General features: G+C 46.9%; 1 protein-coding gene across 1 annotated transcript in view; it reads right to left on the bottom strand.

Moving 5' to 3' along the window:
• TDRD5 (tudor domain containing 5) overlaps nt 1-16,226 on the bottom strand; it is a 336,334-nt gene that overhangs the window by 107,691 nt on the left and 212,417 nt on the right. The window contains exon 10 of the mRNA XM_040359954.1: nt 15,807-16,019. Coding sequence (XP_040215888.1) covers nt 15,807-16,019 — 213 coding nt within the window. The remainder of the gene's footprint in view (nt 1-15,806; nt 16,020-16,226) is intronic.

Here is a 16,226-nt window from a genome sequence, read left to right as displayed (position 1 = left end):
AGGACCCAAAACCACTGACTTTAGGAGAAGAGGATTCCAAAAGTGGCAACTTCACACTAGAGAACCCCACATCCACTAGGAAGTCTACTGTGGTCTTGTGTGTCTTAGACAGTTGGACCCAGAGATTTTCCCTAGGAAGACTAGTCTACAGAGGATTCTCAACAGCTCCCATCTCTTCCTTATCATAAAGCATTTCCTCTGATACCTCAACTTCCCTCAAAAGAAGAGAAAATAGGAGAATGCCCATGATTGTATCCCATGTGCTTCAAGCCTAACTGATTATGTAGCCCAGATAAAGCTCCAGAAAATGCCTCACTTGTCACGTGGAGGTTTGTGCCCCTGAAACAGTGGCAATACTAGAAAAGGGCAGTGATTTAAAGCCAATCTGAACATTTGGAGAGCTATTGCAGGATAGACTTTGCAGGGTGTCCTTCCTACCTGACAGACATTTGGGAGCCAATCCAATCATCCTTTTTCTCTCACCTCTGCCTGCACAAGGCTATCGTTTCCTGAGGGTTAAAAGGCCTCTGAACCCAGAGAGGAGAGACCACCAAACTAAGACTAATGTTGGCTAATACCAGACATGTTGCAAGTCACCCCCAGTAAACAATACGTGCTGTATCGGCAGATGCAGTTGCGTTGGGCTGAAGGTAGAATGTCTTTGGAACAGAGAGCCATCTCTAGCTTGGTGTAATCAGTGCAAGACCCAGGAATTCACAATGTATGTATACTGCAACCAGTTAAACGACAGCCGAGTATGATCAGATGGGTGTGACGACATTGCCCTTTTTGAGCTCAGCCATTCCCATATGTCGAACCTCAAGATAAAGTGCTTAATTTGCTTTATATCACAGGGAACGCCGTCACTGTTCCACTAACATCAGAGGCACTCAGTCCATAAATGCAGGGTCAAAAGGCCTGGTCTTCAACCATCGTGGTGGGTACATCTCATCTGGTTCTTTTGGGCCAATTTGGCACAATACAATTGGTTCTCGTCTCTTTGCTTTATTTTGTGGAACAGATAATGCCCCATACACACGAGCAGAATTTCTACCAGCAAAAAAGTCTGATGTGAGGTTTTCATCGGAAATTCCGACCGTGTGTATGCTCCATCAGACTTTTGCTGACGTAACTTCCGCCAGCAAAAGTTTGAGAGCAGGTTCTCAATTTGTCTGTATGCAATTCTGTAACGGACATATGCATGCTGCCGGGACAGTTATAATCTCATGCAGGGAGGACTACAAGGAACTGCATGGCTTGTCACAATTGGATGTACCACATTGTATTCTGAGCTCAAAGGGTTAATTGGACAAGTCTCTTTCATTGCTGAATGCTAATGTTCCCTTCGCATAGCTAATGAGAACTCTCTTTTGTGTGCAGGTAAACAGCCCCCTGTGAGGTGTATGCTGATGGGGATTATGTGTGAGCGATAATTGTTTTAAAGGTTAATTGAATTCTATTGAGAAAGGAATGTGCCTGGCCAGAAAATGTTAAGTGGTTGCGGTGCCGAAGCGGCTAGAGACTGGCCAAGTGATTAATTCAAGGAGATGTCATTGTTTCAGGGGGTCTGTGTTGAAGCCCCCTACTGGGTGAAGGGGGGGGCGGAAACTGTCATTGTTCTTGTAACAGTTGTAATCAGATATAAGCAGGTGAAATATGCCAAATAAAGTCAGTCTGCTTGACCCTTCAAACGTAGCCTGTCTCGTTTCTTGGAAGGGCGTTCGATGGGATATACCGGCGGTACCTGCATATCGCAGCTTGCCAGGGAAAAGGACGTCGCCAACGGCTGAGACCCTCACACTACATGGGTAGCCGTTACAAATTCTGACAGGAAAAAAAAACATGCATGCTCGAAAGCATTGAACTTCTTTTTCTTACCTCGTCTTGGTGTTGTACGTCACTGCGTTCTTAACACTCGAAAGTTCAGAGAACGTGTGTATGCAAGCCAAGCTTGAGCGGAATTCCGTCAAAAAAACCATCCAACTTTTTTCTGATGGAAATTTTGCTTGTGTGTACAGAGCATTAGGCAAAATTTGCACCGGAGCGAAGGCACAGATCAGCCTGAACTAAAACTTGGGGATTAACAGAAAAACCGAGGCCAAGTCTAGAGGATTCCTGGTTCTAGCAATAAACAGAGTTAGCTTGCTGTTGAAACTGGAGGCCAGGCTGTCCAAATCTGTAAACCCCCATCGTTGGTATATCAGACAGAACACATCTGGATAAAGAGGCAATTTCTGGAAGAAAGACGTTTGCTTGGGATGTGTTCAGGAGCAATTCCAAGAATTTGAAGCGAAGGGAAGGCTGGAGAGTAGACTTGCACACATTTATCACCAGCAAAAAACCTGGAGCACCTGAAAATTTCTTCTGGAAATTTTCTGAGGGCTGCAATGGAGATAAATCCCTCATAAGAGGGTTATCTACAAAGTCTGACTTGAACACCTTGAGTTTTGAGAAGGGCAAACAATGGTGCCAATACTTTTGGGTACATCCTGGATGCAGGGGATAGGTCGAAAGGCAATGCAACTTACTGGAAGTGTTTTTCGGTCACTGCGAAGCATAGAAAGCGCTGATGAGGTGGGTAAATGAGAGCATGCAAATAGTCATCATGGATGTCCATGGATACCATGAATTCCCCTCATTTCAGAGATGCAATTACCGACCTTGCAGATTCCATGCAAGACCATGTCATTTGAATCTGTTGATGGATCTAAAAAAATCATTACTGTGCAGTAAATATAATTGACATTTGGAGATTGTTATTTTTTTTTACTTACCCTTTCATGCCTGTTGCTATGTGGTCCCCTCAAATCTTCCCTTTCTTTACCGCAGCTCCTTATGTTACTTCCCTCGGCGCCTGCACTCGCTACTGCTCCTGGGAAATATGATTTCCCAGGAGTCAGTGGGCAATGCATTCCCAGGAGTCAGTGGGCAATGCAGAGTGCTTCGTTGCCATCACAACGGGGTGGGCACTTCCGCCACCCGTTGCGATGGCAACCTGAGAAGTTCATGGGACTGCAAAAATGTGTGTGCGCAAGAACGGGCGGTGCATGCTGGTTGCTCAGCTGCACCGTATCCCGTAACATTATGCTTGTGGGCTTAACATGCCCACAAGCAATATGGGAACGGCCAGGAATTTTATAAAGTTGATTTTTTATATTAAACCGGACATCAGGGGACACATTTTTCTAAAGACGTGAGTGTTAAATGTCTATGTTATGACCTTAAGAAATGTTTTAAAAAATAAATATTACATGTCATTGGAACTCCGCTTTAAGTCCAAAATAGGACGGATGAATACCTCTAATGGGCTTTGGTACTGTGAACAGGTTTAAGTAGAATCCTTTAAACCAGTTTTGTGGCGGATCCTGGCACAACCACTTCCTAATGCAACAGGTGTTTTAGGGAATTCTATAAATCTAACTGTCCTTGGGCAGCTTTTGGCTCATTTGAAAAAAGAAAGTGATAAGTTGGTAGAGTCTTGAACAGGTCTGCTGGATCTGTAAACAAGATAGAGGGAAACTAACAGACATCCCTCCTCTCAGAGTGAGGGTGCATTTTAATTGTGAAGAGGGCTTTGGGGAAGAATTGGTGGCCTTTCTGGGCCAAGCCTTGTTTCAAAATAGTTAAACTTAGGTTTTGAAATTGTAAGCGGCCTAGAGAGGACATTTAGAAGACCTAGGGGTTGCTGAGGAGGCTGTACTTGGAACCTTCCACTGTATAAAACCTTCACACCTGTGACCTCTTTAATGAATGGGTTAATTGCCTCACGAGACATATTTCCTTGGTAGGGCTTATGTGTGAAGCGCCTTGTGCACGCAGCGTCAGCTGTCCAAGTTTTAAGGTTCTTCACGTGACTGGAGACCAGACCCCTTCTGGAGATTTGTCTCATGACATGTCCTAAGTCACAGGTGGCAAACAAGGCCTGTAGGCCGAATCTGGCCGGCCAGACCATGCAGTGACTGCCGACCCCCATCTCCTGTTTTCACCAGCTGCTTTCTGCTGTCACAGAACAGGTCTCCTTGGCAATAGGAGTAAACATTTCCTGCTCTCTCCTCCTAGGTCTCCCCAGCAGCAGCGGCTTTGTGTATTGCCGAGTGCAGTCAGCCTGGCACAGCATCAGTGGCAGAGGTACCTGATAGCTCCCGCGGCGGTGTGTTCTTCCAATCTACATCAAGCGTCTGCATCCTGAGGCTGGTCTTTTGAGGACTTGCTGCACCCAATAGTGGCCATGAAGGGAGACATTTCTTGTAAATGTCATCTTACATCAGACAGGTAAGAGTACAGACATGAGGTTTGCTTTTTTGGGGGGGGGGGGGGGGGGTGCGAAGGCCGTGGAGAAAGATGTGTGCGGGGGGGTGGGGGCAGAGTGATGGGTGCAGAGATCAACACCCAAGAGGAGGGGTGGAAGTGAGATGTTGCACATTGTGAGTAGCGCACCCCTAAACCCTGCACTCTGTATGTAGCGCACCCATGAACCCAGCACGCAACTCACCCCTGAACCCTGCACATAGTATAACGCTGACATAATCCTGAACTCTGCACTCGGTACATAGCGTGACCCAGATACAAGCGGCCCTTTGATTGCAATTCGGCCTATAATGAAATGGGAGTATACTACAGTATGTCATACTGAAATTTAATTGAGTGCTGTTTGCAGGGTTGGGCCTGCCAGGTTACAGAGAGCTTTTAGGAGCATCTAAAACTTTCTGCAGAATCTTTGAGAGAGGGAACATCCTCAGTAGGTACAGTGAGATACCAGTTTAGGACAGATGTCTAGATCACACACAGGAATAGCCCACTGCTTTGTAAACTCTTTTTCCCCTGAAAAGGATTCCGCAAAGATTTTAGGAGAGAGTGAAAATCCTTTCAGGAGTGACCCAAACATCTTTAGGTTCATGAACAGAAAATCATTTGTAGGTCTTTTCATGCTCAAAGGGGCACGTTGAGATGGAGAACGGTCAAAATGCACAATACCAACGCTTTTTCGCACATGAGCTTTTCAACGTTAGCAATTGCGTTGCATGAAGCTCCCTCATCAATACAGCGACAAAGGGAGGAAGAGAAATCCTCTGCAGCTTCCTTCAATGCTGCCTCCATATCCTCTTCATTACCTGCCATTTTATACATCCCCTAGGGCTGGAATATCGGATCTAAGAAACTGGAGGCGAAAAAGAGGCAGGGCATTTCTGATTCTCTAAACAAAGATGACTGTATTAAGGCTGTAATCGGTCCATGGAACTGTGATATACAGTGGGTGACCGCGATATTGTGTTTCTAGCACAACAGCATCGCGCTGATTCTCGGCGACATGGTGCCGACATCTCGCACTCGCTGGAATAGACAAAGCAGATTCCAGCGTGCACGTCATAGAAGCGACGGGAGATCCGACTTGGATTCCCGCCAATTCTAGCTGCGGTATTTGGTATGCATTCCTGAGAGGGAGAACTCCACGCCAATTTTTAAATAAAAAACCGACATGGGTTCCCCCCCCCCCAGGAGCATACCAGGCCCTTTGGTCTGGTATGGGTTGTAAGGAGACCCCCCCCTACACCGAAAAACCGACGTAGGGGGTCCCCCTACAATCCATACCAGACCCGTATCCAAAGCACGCTACCCAGCCGGCCAGGAAAGGAGTGGGGACGAGCGAGCGCCCCCCTCCTGAGCCGTACCAGGCCGCATGCCCTCAACATGGGGGGGTTGGGTGCTCTGGGGCAGGGGGCGCACTGCGGGGCCCCCCCACCCCAGAGCACCCTGTACCCATGTTGATAAGGACAGGGCCTCTTCCCGACAACCCTGGCCGTTGGTTGTCGGGGTCTGCGGGCGGCTTATCGGAATCTGGGAGTCCCCTCAAATAAGGGGGCTCCCAGATAACGGACCCCCACCCTAAGTGAATGGATATGGGGTACATCGTACCCCTACCCATTCACCTGGAGGCAAAGTGTTAAAGTTAATAAACACACGGCACAGGGTTTTTAAAATAATTTATTAGTCTTCTTTAGCTCTTTCACCAGGGGGGGCTTCTTCCGCTCTCCGGGGGGTCTTCTGCTCTCCGGGGGTCTCCTCCGCTCTCCGAGGGTCTTCTATCTTCGCCGCTCTCCGCTGTTGACTCGGCGCACCCCGGTTCTTCTCCTTCAGGGCTGGCCGCCGCTATCTTCGTGTGTTAGCTCAATTACTAGCCAGCCCGCTGTTCTGTGACGTCGTCTTCTTCTCTTCTTCTCCCTTCTTCCGATGTTGACCCGACGCCTCTTCTCGCTGCAATGACGGGTGCGCGGTTTGCATCCGATTTATATAGGCCTCTCATGATGTCACAGTCCCATCATGCTCCGGTACCTACCCACGTGGGTAGGTACCGGAGCATGATGGGACCGTGAGGCCTATATAAGTCGGATGCAAACCGCACACCTGTCATTGCAGCGAGAAGAGGCGTCGGGTCAACATCGGAAGAAGGGAGAAGAAAAGAAGAGAAGAAGTCACAGAACAGCGGGCTGGCCGCCTGCTAGTAATTGAGCTAACACACGAAGATAGCGGCGGCCAGCCCTGAAGGAGAAGAACCGGGGTGCGCCGAGTCAACAGCGGAGAGCGGCGAAGATAGAAGACCCCCCGAGAGCGGAGAAGACCCCCATAGAGCGGAGGAGACCCCCCGGAGAGCGCAAGAAGAAGCCCCCCTGGTGAAAGAGCTAAAGAAGACAGGGGGGCCCCCGGAGCAGACTAATAAATTATTTTAAAAACCCTGTGCCGTGTGTTTAACTTTAACACTTTGCCTCCAGGTGAATGGGTAGGGGTACGATGTACCCCATATCCATTCACTTAAGGGGGCCGTTATCTGGGATCCCCCTTGAGGGGGCTCACAGATTCTGATAAGCCCCCCGCCCGCAGACCCCAACAACCAACGGCCAGGGTTGTCTGGAAGAGGCCCTGTCCTTATCAACATGGGGACAGGGTGCTCTGGGGTGGGGGGGCACCGCAGTGCGCCCCCCTGCCCCAGAGCACCCAACCCCCCCATGTTGAGGGCATGCGGCCTGGTACGGCTCAGGAGGGGGGGCGCTCGCTCGTCCCCACTCATTTCCTGGCTGGCCGGGTAGCGTGCTTTGGATACGGGTCTGGTATGGATTGTAGGGGGACCCCCTACGTCGGTTTTTCAGCGTAGGGGGGGTCTCCTTACAGCTCCTGGGGTGGGAACCCATGTCGGTTTTTTATTTAAAAATTGGCGTGGAGTTCTCCCTCTCAGGAATGCATACCAAATACCGCAGCTAGAATTGGCGGGAATCCAAGTCGGATCTCCCGACGCTTCTGACGGCTTTGTCTCCATCGCGGCAAGCCAGCTCGGCGCTGGCTCCCGCGATGGGGCTCGTAGGTGCTCAATCTCGCCGAGAAAGGGAGCGAGATTGACAATATCGCGGTCACCCACTGTAGATGCAGAAAAATTGTCACAGGTCACTTGTGTGCCTAAAACGGAGCTAGAATTGGAGGCTGAGGCTGGTGTTCAAGCAGTTTCTGTTTCGGTGCAAGTCACTTTGAAGTGGATTATTGTGCGGGTCTTCGGCAGAAGAAAATGTTCACCTGCGATTTTGAATTGGCTCCCTTTCCCCTGGTCTCCAACATAGCTACAAGGGAGAGTATTCCCCAGTGGGGTACTCGTAGAGAGTGTAGAATATGTGGGTAAACATGTCCGATTAAGAGTACACAGTAAAGCGGGCGTGAGCTCAAAGTGGTTTAATTTTATTTTTCTAAGGATCTGACGCCTGTTCCTCTGAATGTGATTGTATTTCTATGATTATATTTACTTAGATTATATTTACTTACTTGTATTAAAATAAATCTAGTGTTACGTCCATAGGTGGCGACAGAGGCCTACTCTCCTTTCATTGGTTGCGCGCATTGTCAATCTTGCACAGCAACACAATGAAAATACTATGTCCAGTTGAAGGGCGGGATCCGATGGGGAAGTGCCGTGATTGGTCCTCTGAATTGGATACCGCCCACATGGACGCTACGAACGAGGCTTGGTTCTGAACCTCGTTCGTGGCTCATTAATAGGAAAACGAGGCTTGGTTTAGCCTCTTCCTATATTAAGTGGTGATGTCAATGCGTCGCCCGTGCCCTTTGAAAACGACAGGTGTGTCAAAACCGATCAGGGCGGAGCTACGTAGTGACGTCATCACGCTCCCACGTGACCCTGGAAGCACAGGTGTTTCGCAATTCTTTGTTTTTATTCTTATGCCGGCTACTTTTTAACATGTGACTTGCTCGTTTTTGAACTTGCTCGTTTTTTACTGCTGTAATGCTACACTAGCTTTGCAATAAACCACCTATTTTTGAAAGGAGATAATGCACATGTGGCTTATTTTCTTATATTCCCTATGACCCATGGACTGGCATTCGGTGGATTAATCACCATCATTCCACTATTGGTCTCAGAGGAGGATTGCTTGTGGAGATACCGAGGAGGCTGGAGGATCTACCATAACCCCTGCAGAGGTTTATATCTGCAAAGGCGAGTTTAGACCTTACACTCTGAGGTCCTACGGTTCTGGTAAGGGTCCCCCCTTTACTATTCTGTGTGGCACGGGAGAACATTTCATCGCTGTGGTGGCGGATGACAGTCTCACTTCCTATCTGCAGACACATCTATCAGTGTTCACTTGAAGTTCTGGTCTTTCCTCCCTTTATTGGACTATTTTTACTGTATTGAATTTTTGATCATTCCTTGCATGTGGATGCAATCTGAATATTTTTGTATCCATTGGTTGTCTTGCCCTGGGACACTTTAAATCACATACTGTTTAGTATTTGTTGTTTGCATTTTGATGTCAATTGGCATTATTGTTAATTTTTTTTTTCACTGGCAGATATTTTGCGATTTAAATTATCTGCTGCCGAGTTGTTTTTCACATTTTTTTCACTCATCTGTTATTAATGTTACTTATCACTTATTTATATCTTTGGTATCACTTCGCGCAACTACCTATTTCGGTTTAATTTTACTGCAAGTTTAAAAAAGTTTACACTGTGAAGTGAAAACATTCCAACCATAGCCCCACTTGGGCTGGGTTCACACTGGTATGAGACGACAGCCGTACCACTATGGATCTGACTTTGCCCTGCAATTTGAAGTTCGACTTCAATGAACGGGATCAGACTTTGATCCCGACAATGCAAAGGCTTTTTGAGTCTCGTATGAATCTTGAGGAAACTCCACACCAAATTTTCTTTTAAAAACGACATTGAGTTTCCAAGATCATACCTGACCCTGACTGATTGCGGTCTGCAATTTAAGGAGAATCCCCCACACCAAAAAAACGCATTGGGGCCCCCCAAAAGCCATAACAGACCCTTATCAAAGCACGCAGCCTGGCAGGTCACGAACGGTGGTTGGGACGAGTGAGCACCCCCCCTCCTGAACCATACCAGGCCACATGCCCTCAACATGGGGGGGGGGGGGTTGAACGCTTTTGTCAGGCCTCCCCTCTCCGACAACCCTGGCCATGCAGCGAGAAGAGGCGTCGGGTCAACATCGGAAGAAGGGAGAAGAAAAGAAGAGAAGAAGTCACAGAACAGCGGGCTGGCCGCCTGCTAGTAATTGAGCTAACACACGAAGATAGCGGCGGCCAGCCCTGAAGGAGAAGAACCGGGGTGCGCCGAGTCAACATGGGGGGGGGGGGGGGGGTTGAACGCTTTTGTCAGGCCTCCCCTCTCCGACAACCCTGGCCAGTGGTTGTCGGGGTCTGTGGGCTTTATGGAATCTGGAAGCCCCCCTTTAACAAGGGGGCCCCCACCCTTTGTGAATGAGTATGGGGTACATTGTGCCTCTACCCATTTACCAAAAAAAGTGTCAAAAATACACAGGTTTTTGACAAGGTAATTAAAGCAGCTCTGGGGTCTCTTCTCTTTGCGATTTATTCTTCCTCTGTCTTCATCCTCCGGTTCTTCTCCCTCCGCTGCCGATTCTCCTCTCTCCGCTGTATTCTCCCTCAGTTCTCCAACCAATGCTCATTCCCGCTCTAATGCTACGGTCGCCGTGTGTCATTACTTATATAGCCATGGGGTGTGGCCATCCGGTGACATCACCCAGAGGTCTTGTCCCATGTGAGGTCACTCGGAGGACCCTCCCCTTGCAACGTCCCTGCCCCGTGGCATGATGGGGCGGTGACATCACAAGGGGTGTTGGCTCTGTGTGACGTAACCGGATGGCCAGGCCCCATGGCTATATAAGTAATGGCACACGGCGGCCCTGGTATTAAAGCAGGAGCGAGTGTCGGGTGAAGATCAGAGGGATAAGACAGCAGAGAGAGGAGAACCGGCAGTGGAGGAAGAGGTCATCAGCGGGGGGAGAAGAACCGAAGGATGAAGACACACCGCCGGAGGCAGAAGATATCGCAAGAGACGCTGGAGCTATTTTAATAAATTAATTTTAGGTGCATGGGTATGGGTACAATGTATCCCATTCTCATTAACATAGGGTGGGGCTGGGATCTGGGGCTCCCCTTGTTAAAGGGGGATTCCAGATTCCGAAAAGCCCCCTGCCTGCAGACCCAGACAACCACCAGCTAGGGTCAGGGTTGTCAGGAAGAGGCCCTTGTCCCCATCAACATGTGTGCAGGAACCTTTTTCAAAGTCGGACAGACTTGTGTTGGATCAGTTAAGACGGCTCTTATAGGGAACCATTCATTTATACACATCATGTGACTTGCACTCCCAATGTCGGAGCGTTTGTCGTACCAGTGTGAACCCAGCCTTATACAGTGATGTCAGACATACAGGATAACTCTGTTTTACCTGTCCATGAAGCTGGACTTGTATAAAATCCAGGCTTTCTTGTTATGGAAAGGGGCTTCAGGGACTGGATTCCACGGCGATGCATCACTGACCAGGACCTGTATATCACCCTGCAGCTGACTCGTGTCAAGGTGAGGGTCCATGCAGGATCCAGTGCCCAAAGCAACATTACAGGCTGCAACACTATGTGGGGCCTGGGTACAGTTGCAAGGTTTTACTGAGATTACACCAATCTGGATAAACTGTGTCTGTATAGACATTAGAAGACAGTAAAGCCCCCAACCTAACCCCTATACCATGACCCCCTTCGAAAGCTTATGTAGATCGCGCCCCCATTCCCCGGGTCTCATATCTCTGATTTACACAGCGATTATCAATTCTAAGAGACCGCCGTTGAGACCTTATCACCTTCAGTGGGAGGCTGAGCTTGGGAAGCAACTCGATCCGGAAGATTGGCAGGCTATGACCATGGCATTGTCTAAATGTTCTACGAATGTTCTCTTTCAGGAGAACGCTTATAAAGTGTTCTATAGGTGGTACTATACCCCGACCAGGCTGGCGAGTTTTATACCTTCCTACTCTCCTTTGTGTTTCCGTGGATGCTCTCAGGAGGGTACGATGGCACATGTCTGGTGGACCTGTCCCAGGGTATGCAGATTGTGGGTTAGAGTTTATGTGTTGCTCCGCAACCTCTTTGATACCAACTTAAAGAGGGACCCTTTTATGGAAACCGATCACGGAGCTTCTCCGCCCTGAACGCCAGTTGGCGGCGCATGTTTTTACTGCAACTAAATTGATCATTGCAAGGGCCCGGAAGACCCCGGTTCTCAGCTTCGAAGCAGTTAAAAACTGCATTAATGATATTATGGTTAATGAGAAGTTTCTGCTGTGTTAGCAGATACCCACGATAAATTTCTCCGGGTATGGCAACCCTGGGTGGCTTACAACCACCCTTCACGATTTGACCCAGCACTACTTTCTCTTTGAGGAGTGTCTGTTCCCCCCGCCCCGTGGACCCCCTTCCTTCCTTCCTTCTTCTATTTTCTTTTATACTTTCTTCTTGCTGTTCTTTCCTATTCCTCTTTCTCTTCATTGCTACTTGTTCATGCTACTTTTCTAGCTGGCTTTCTTTCTTTTCATCCTCTCTTTCTTTGTTCTTTGTGGCTTGGGCCCTCAGGCTTGGTCCTGTTGGCCTTGGACACAGGATGCATTATTTAATTTACAATTTGGAATACTGATATCCTCTGCTATGTGCCTGCTTGAATTTTTTTTGTATTTCATTTTTTTTTTTTTTTGTAAGGTTGTGTATCGTATAACAACTGTGCTTTTACGTTCTACATTTACCCCGGTGTGTTAACCGGTATGTTACCTAAGCCAGCATTAGGTCAATCTAGCAGGCCACTTGAGTTGAGGACATTATATTGCCGGCCTTCTGGATTTGCTTTCGGATCCCTAGGAGCTGGACTGATCTCAGGTCTACGGACTATCTTTTCTGATATATGATAAGCTTATGGTGTGTCCTCCACTGCTTTTTTCTTTTGTATTCTTTTTTGTTTGTTGATGTGTTTTTTCAATAAAACTCTTTGTACAAGAAGACAGTAAAGCCAGGTCTTAACCCTTGGGTGATTCAGTGGATATTGTTTTACCTTACTTGTGGCAAGTCTGAACCCCGGAGGGGAAGTGTGACCCACTTTTGGTGAAGTCAGTGGATTGGTGTAGGGTGCACTTACATCTTTCCTAGGATCACCTGTCACAGCAATACATCTTTCCTTACTTTTTGGTTTTAAATTAGGAGCTGGACCATATCTAGCTATATAGCGCTATTTTATCATTTGAACTACAGTTCTGTGATTTTGATACTTTGTTTTATATCTGCTTTTAAATGGTTTTCCACTTAATTTTAAATAGCTGCTGTTAGGCTAATACCGGCTGCAATCTGTGGGTATTTCCCTTGTGATTTTTTTCTCTGCTTTTGAGATATACATCCTATATTCTACTTCAGGAACTGTTGATACATTGTTCCTTGGCGCAGAGAAGTGCATTGCAGGCCTTTATTTATGCACTTTTTTCTAATGGTTCAGTGGATATGCAGTCGGCTAAAGGGTAGATACCAGCACGTGGTTGTATATGGGATTCATTTGGAACAGAGACCAGTCAATAGCAGTATAGCACAAGTCCCATTCTATTTGTAAGTTACATAATTAAAGGTTTGGTGGGCAATGTATGTATTTTTGCTGATAACACATAGGTGTGCAATAGGGTCGACATCCCTGGAGTTGTCTGTGACACTGAAGATGATTTGGCATTGCTGGAAAATTAGTCAAAAAACAGTGGAAACTTCACTTCAAGGATACTAAATGTAAAATAATGCAACTAGGGAAAAAGAATTCCTTTTTTAAGTATAGTATTGGGAGTACAGTGTTTGCCAGCACTACAGAGGAAAAAGATTGGGGAGCACTTATTCCAGATTGCAAAATGAGGAAAGAATGTGACCATGCAGTGGGAAAAGCAAATAAAATGTTAAGATGCATCACTGGAGGCTGGATCACCAGCAGGAGGTCCCGATTTCTTTAAATAGAACTCTAGTTAGACCTCATTTAGAATACAGTGTTAGGTTCTGAAGACCTCACTTATTAATGCAATAAGAGTTTGATAAGATAGAGTCCAGAGATCGTCTGCAAAAATGGTGAAAGATCTGAGGGATAAAACATGTCAGGAGAGACTTCGGGAACTCAAAATGTACAGTCTGAAGAGAAAAGGGAGACATGACTGATACCCTTAAATACATCAATGAGGTGAATAGATTTCAGTAAAGAAGTTTTTCAATATGAAGCAAAGATCAAGAACAAAAGGACATGACCTCAAACAAGCAAGAGTAAAATTCAAAACTTGGCTTAGAAATTATTATTTTAGTGAAAGAGTAGTCACTGTTTGGAATAGACCTCCAAAAGAGGTAATGAGTCAGTCAACAGTAAGTGGATTCAAACATGTTTGGGACAAACACAGATCTACTGTACATGCAGACAAAAAAAAAAAAAACACTTTTCAAAGTTTCTATGACTGAGGATTTAAAAAAAATAATAATAAACTAGTGAAGCATATTTGTCTATGAAAGAGAAGAGATCGATCACCTTCAGACACTAACAAAAATCTAAGGACTCATGGCGTGGGATAGGGTAAAACACAAGGTGCCACAGGGATTGTGTCCTCAGAAGCTTCCCAGTGTCTAATCACCTGAAGGTACATACCTATAACCATGGTGTATGAACAGGTCATCTGTGCCCTGTACTGTACAGGAAGTGATAGATAAAAAATATATATATATTTATTTTTACTTCACTTCTGCTACTCAACTAGTCCCTAACAAAATTCCTACTTTTTAAAGTGGAATTAAAGCCGAATACCAACTATACTTCTTCCGCCTCCTACCTACCCTTTGTAAAAAGAGATATATACAGTAGTTACTTTTTTTTAGCCATCTCTGGTCTATCAGTGACCAGCAGCTGCAGGGAATAGGAAGTAGCACTGACAAAGGCTGGGCCATGGGAGCCTATAGGTGATGTCACGCTCCTATAATTCCCAGCCATTGTCAAGTGCTCAATGACAGCCAATGAATTATGTTTACTATTATAAACAAAAAAAAAAAATCTTTAACCACTTCCCTCCCGGCCTATAGCAAAATGACGGCCGGGCAGTGGTTGCGTTATCCTGACTGGACTTCATATGGAGGTCCAGCAGCATAACAGCCGTGGCTCAACCAAGGGGGCGCGCCCATTGCAGCGATCGGTGGTGCAGTGTTTCAGTCTGTTTTCAGTCCGACGGAGGCTCTTTACCACGTAAACAGCTGTGTCCAATCACGATGAAGCTGTCGATTGGCTCTCCTCTACTTGCGTCTGTCAGACGCGAGTGAGGAAAAGCCAATCGGCTGCTCTGACAGGGAGAGTCTGTGCCGATTGTTTATCAGCGCAGCCCCCCCCCCCTTCGGATGCCCACCCAGGACCACTAGGATGCCACCTAGACCACCAGGGAAATACCAATCTGTGCCCAGGCAGCTGCCAATCAATGCCCATCCACAATGCCTGCCAGTGCCACAAGGGATGTCTATCAGTGCCATTCTATCAGTGACGCATATCAGTGCCACATATCAGTGCCCAGCAGTGCTGCCTATCAGTACCCATCAGTTCCACTCATAAGTACCCATCAGTGCAGCCTTTTAGTGCCCATCAGTGTCACCTATGAGTGCCCACTATCAATGCCCATCAGTGCCACCCAGTGTAGAATGTCTGCTGGAAATTGGCTTGGGCAGGAAGGGGGGTAAGTACCTGGTATTGAAGTGGTTAAAGCAGATAAGGTATATAACCAAATCAACTACCGTATTTATCGGCGTATATCGCGCACTTTTTTGCCCTGAAAATCAGGGCAAAATCGTGGGTGCGCGATATACGCCGATACCCGCGCCGAGTTTTGAATACTGCGCCGACTTATACCGAGCGCAGTACACTCGGGTATAGTCGGCCAGTCTCGGCTTCTTCCGCGGTCACGTCCTGGACGTACAGGACGTGAGCGCAACAGTTGCCGAGCCTGCCCGAGTGTACTGCGCTCGGTATATGCTGGTGCAGTATTCAAAACTCGGCGCGGGAAACGAGCGTGGAGGACGCCGCAGAAGGACGCCGGACCTGCCGAAGAGGACACCGGACCCGCCGAAGAGGACACCCGAAGCCGCAGAAGGACGCCGGACCCGACGAGGCCGCCGCGCAAGACACCAAAACTGTAAGTACAAAAATAACTTTTTTTCCACAGGATTGGGGGTCACTTTAGGGGTGCGCGGTATACGCGGGAGCGCGTTATACCGTGATAAATACGGTAATTTCTGCAGAAGACGGCTCTAGAGTGTTCAGGTTTCCATTACAGCACAGTTATACTTTTGTGTGGTATAACACTTTTTGATCGCTGCTTTTTTTTCACCTTAACAAGCGCAATATTTTTCTTTTTACAGTTATACTTTTCTATGCTTAATTATAAAAACTTACTTGAGGAATCGTAGCCAATGTCTTTTTACAGTTGCCATATAGCCAAAATCAGGATAGTAGACCTGAACATCCTTGGAACTGATCACAGAATGGACAATAACTCGGTACCACCAAACATCTCCAGCGTCACGGACAGCATAGATTTCACCAACAATTACACAATCGTCAGGTACCACATAGCGATCAGATATATTTTCATTTGAATAGCAGCTTCTAGAAAATAAAGTATATTGGCATTGTTTACAAAATGCATTAGGATTAAAATCGGTTACGTTCTTTTTTTTTTTAATACTCAATGCGTTTAAATGTTAGGTTGTTGTAAAATCATACCCTTGAAGTGTTTGTTAAATAAAGGGGTAGAAGAATAAGGTACCTATCCGTAATACCTTATCCTCTTGGTGCCAAATCATACCAAGTATG

The sequence above is a fragment of the Rana temporaria genome, chromosome 7 (genome assembly GCF_905171775.1).
Source record: "Rana temporaria chromosome 7, aRanTem1.1, whole genome shotgun sequence".
Classification (NCBI taxonomy): domain Eukaryota; kingdom Metazoa; phylum Chordata; class Amphibia; order Anura; family Ranidae; genus Rana; species Rana temporaria.
This window is presented reverse-complemented; position numbering and strand designations above follow the sequence as displayed.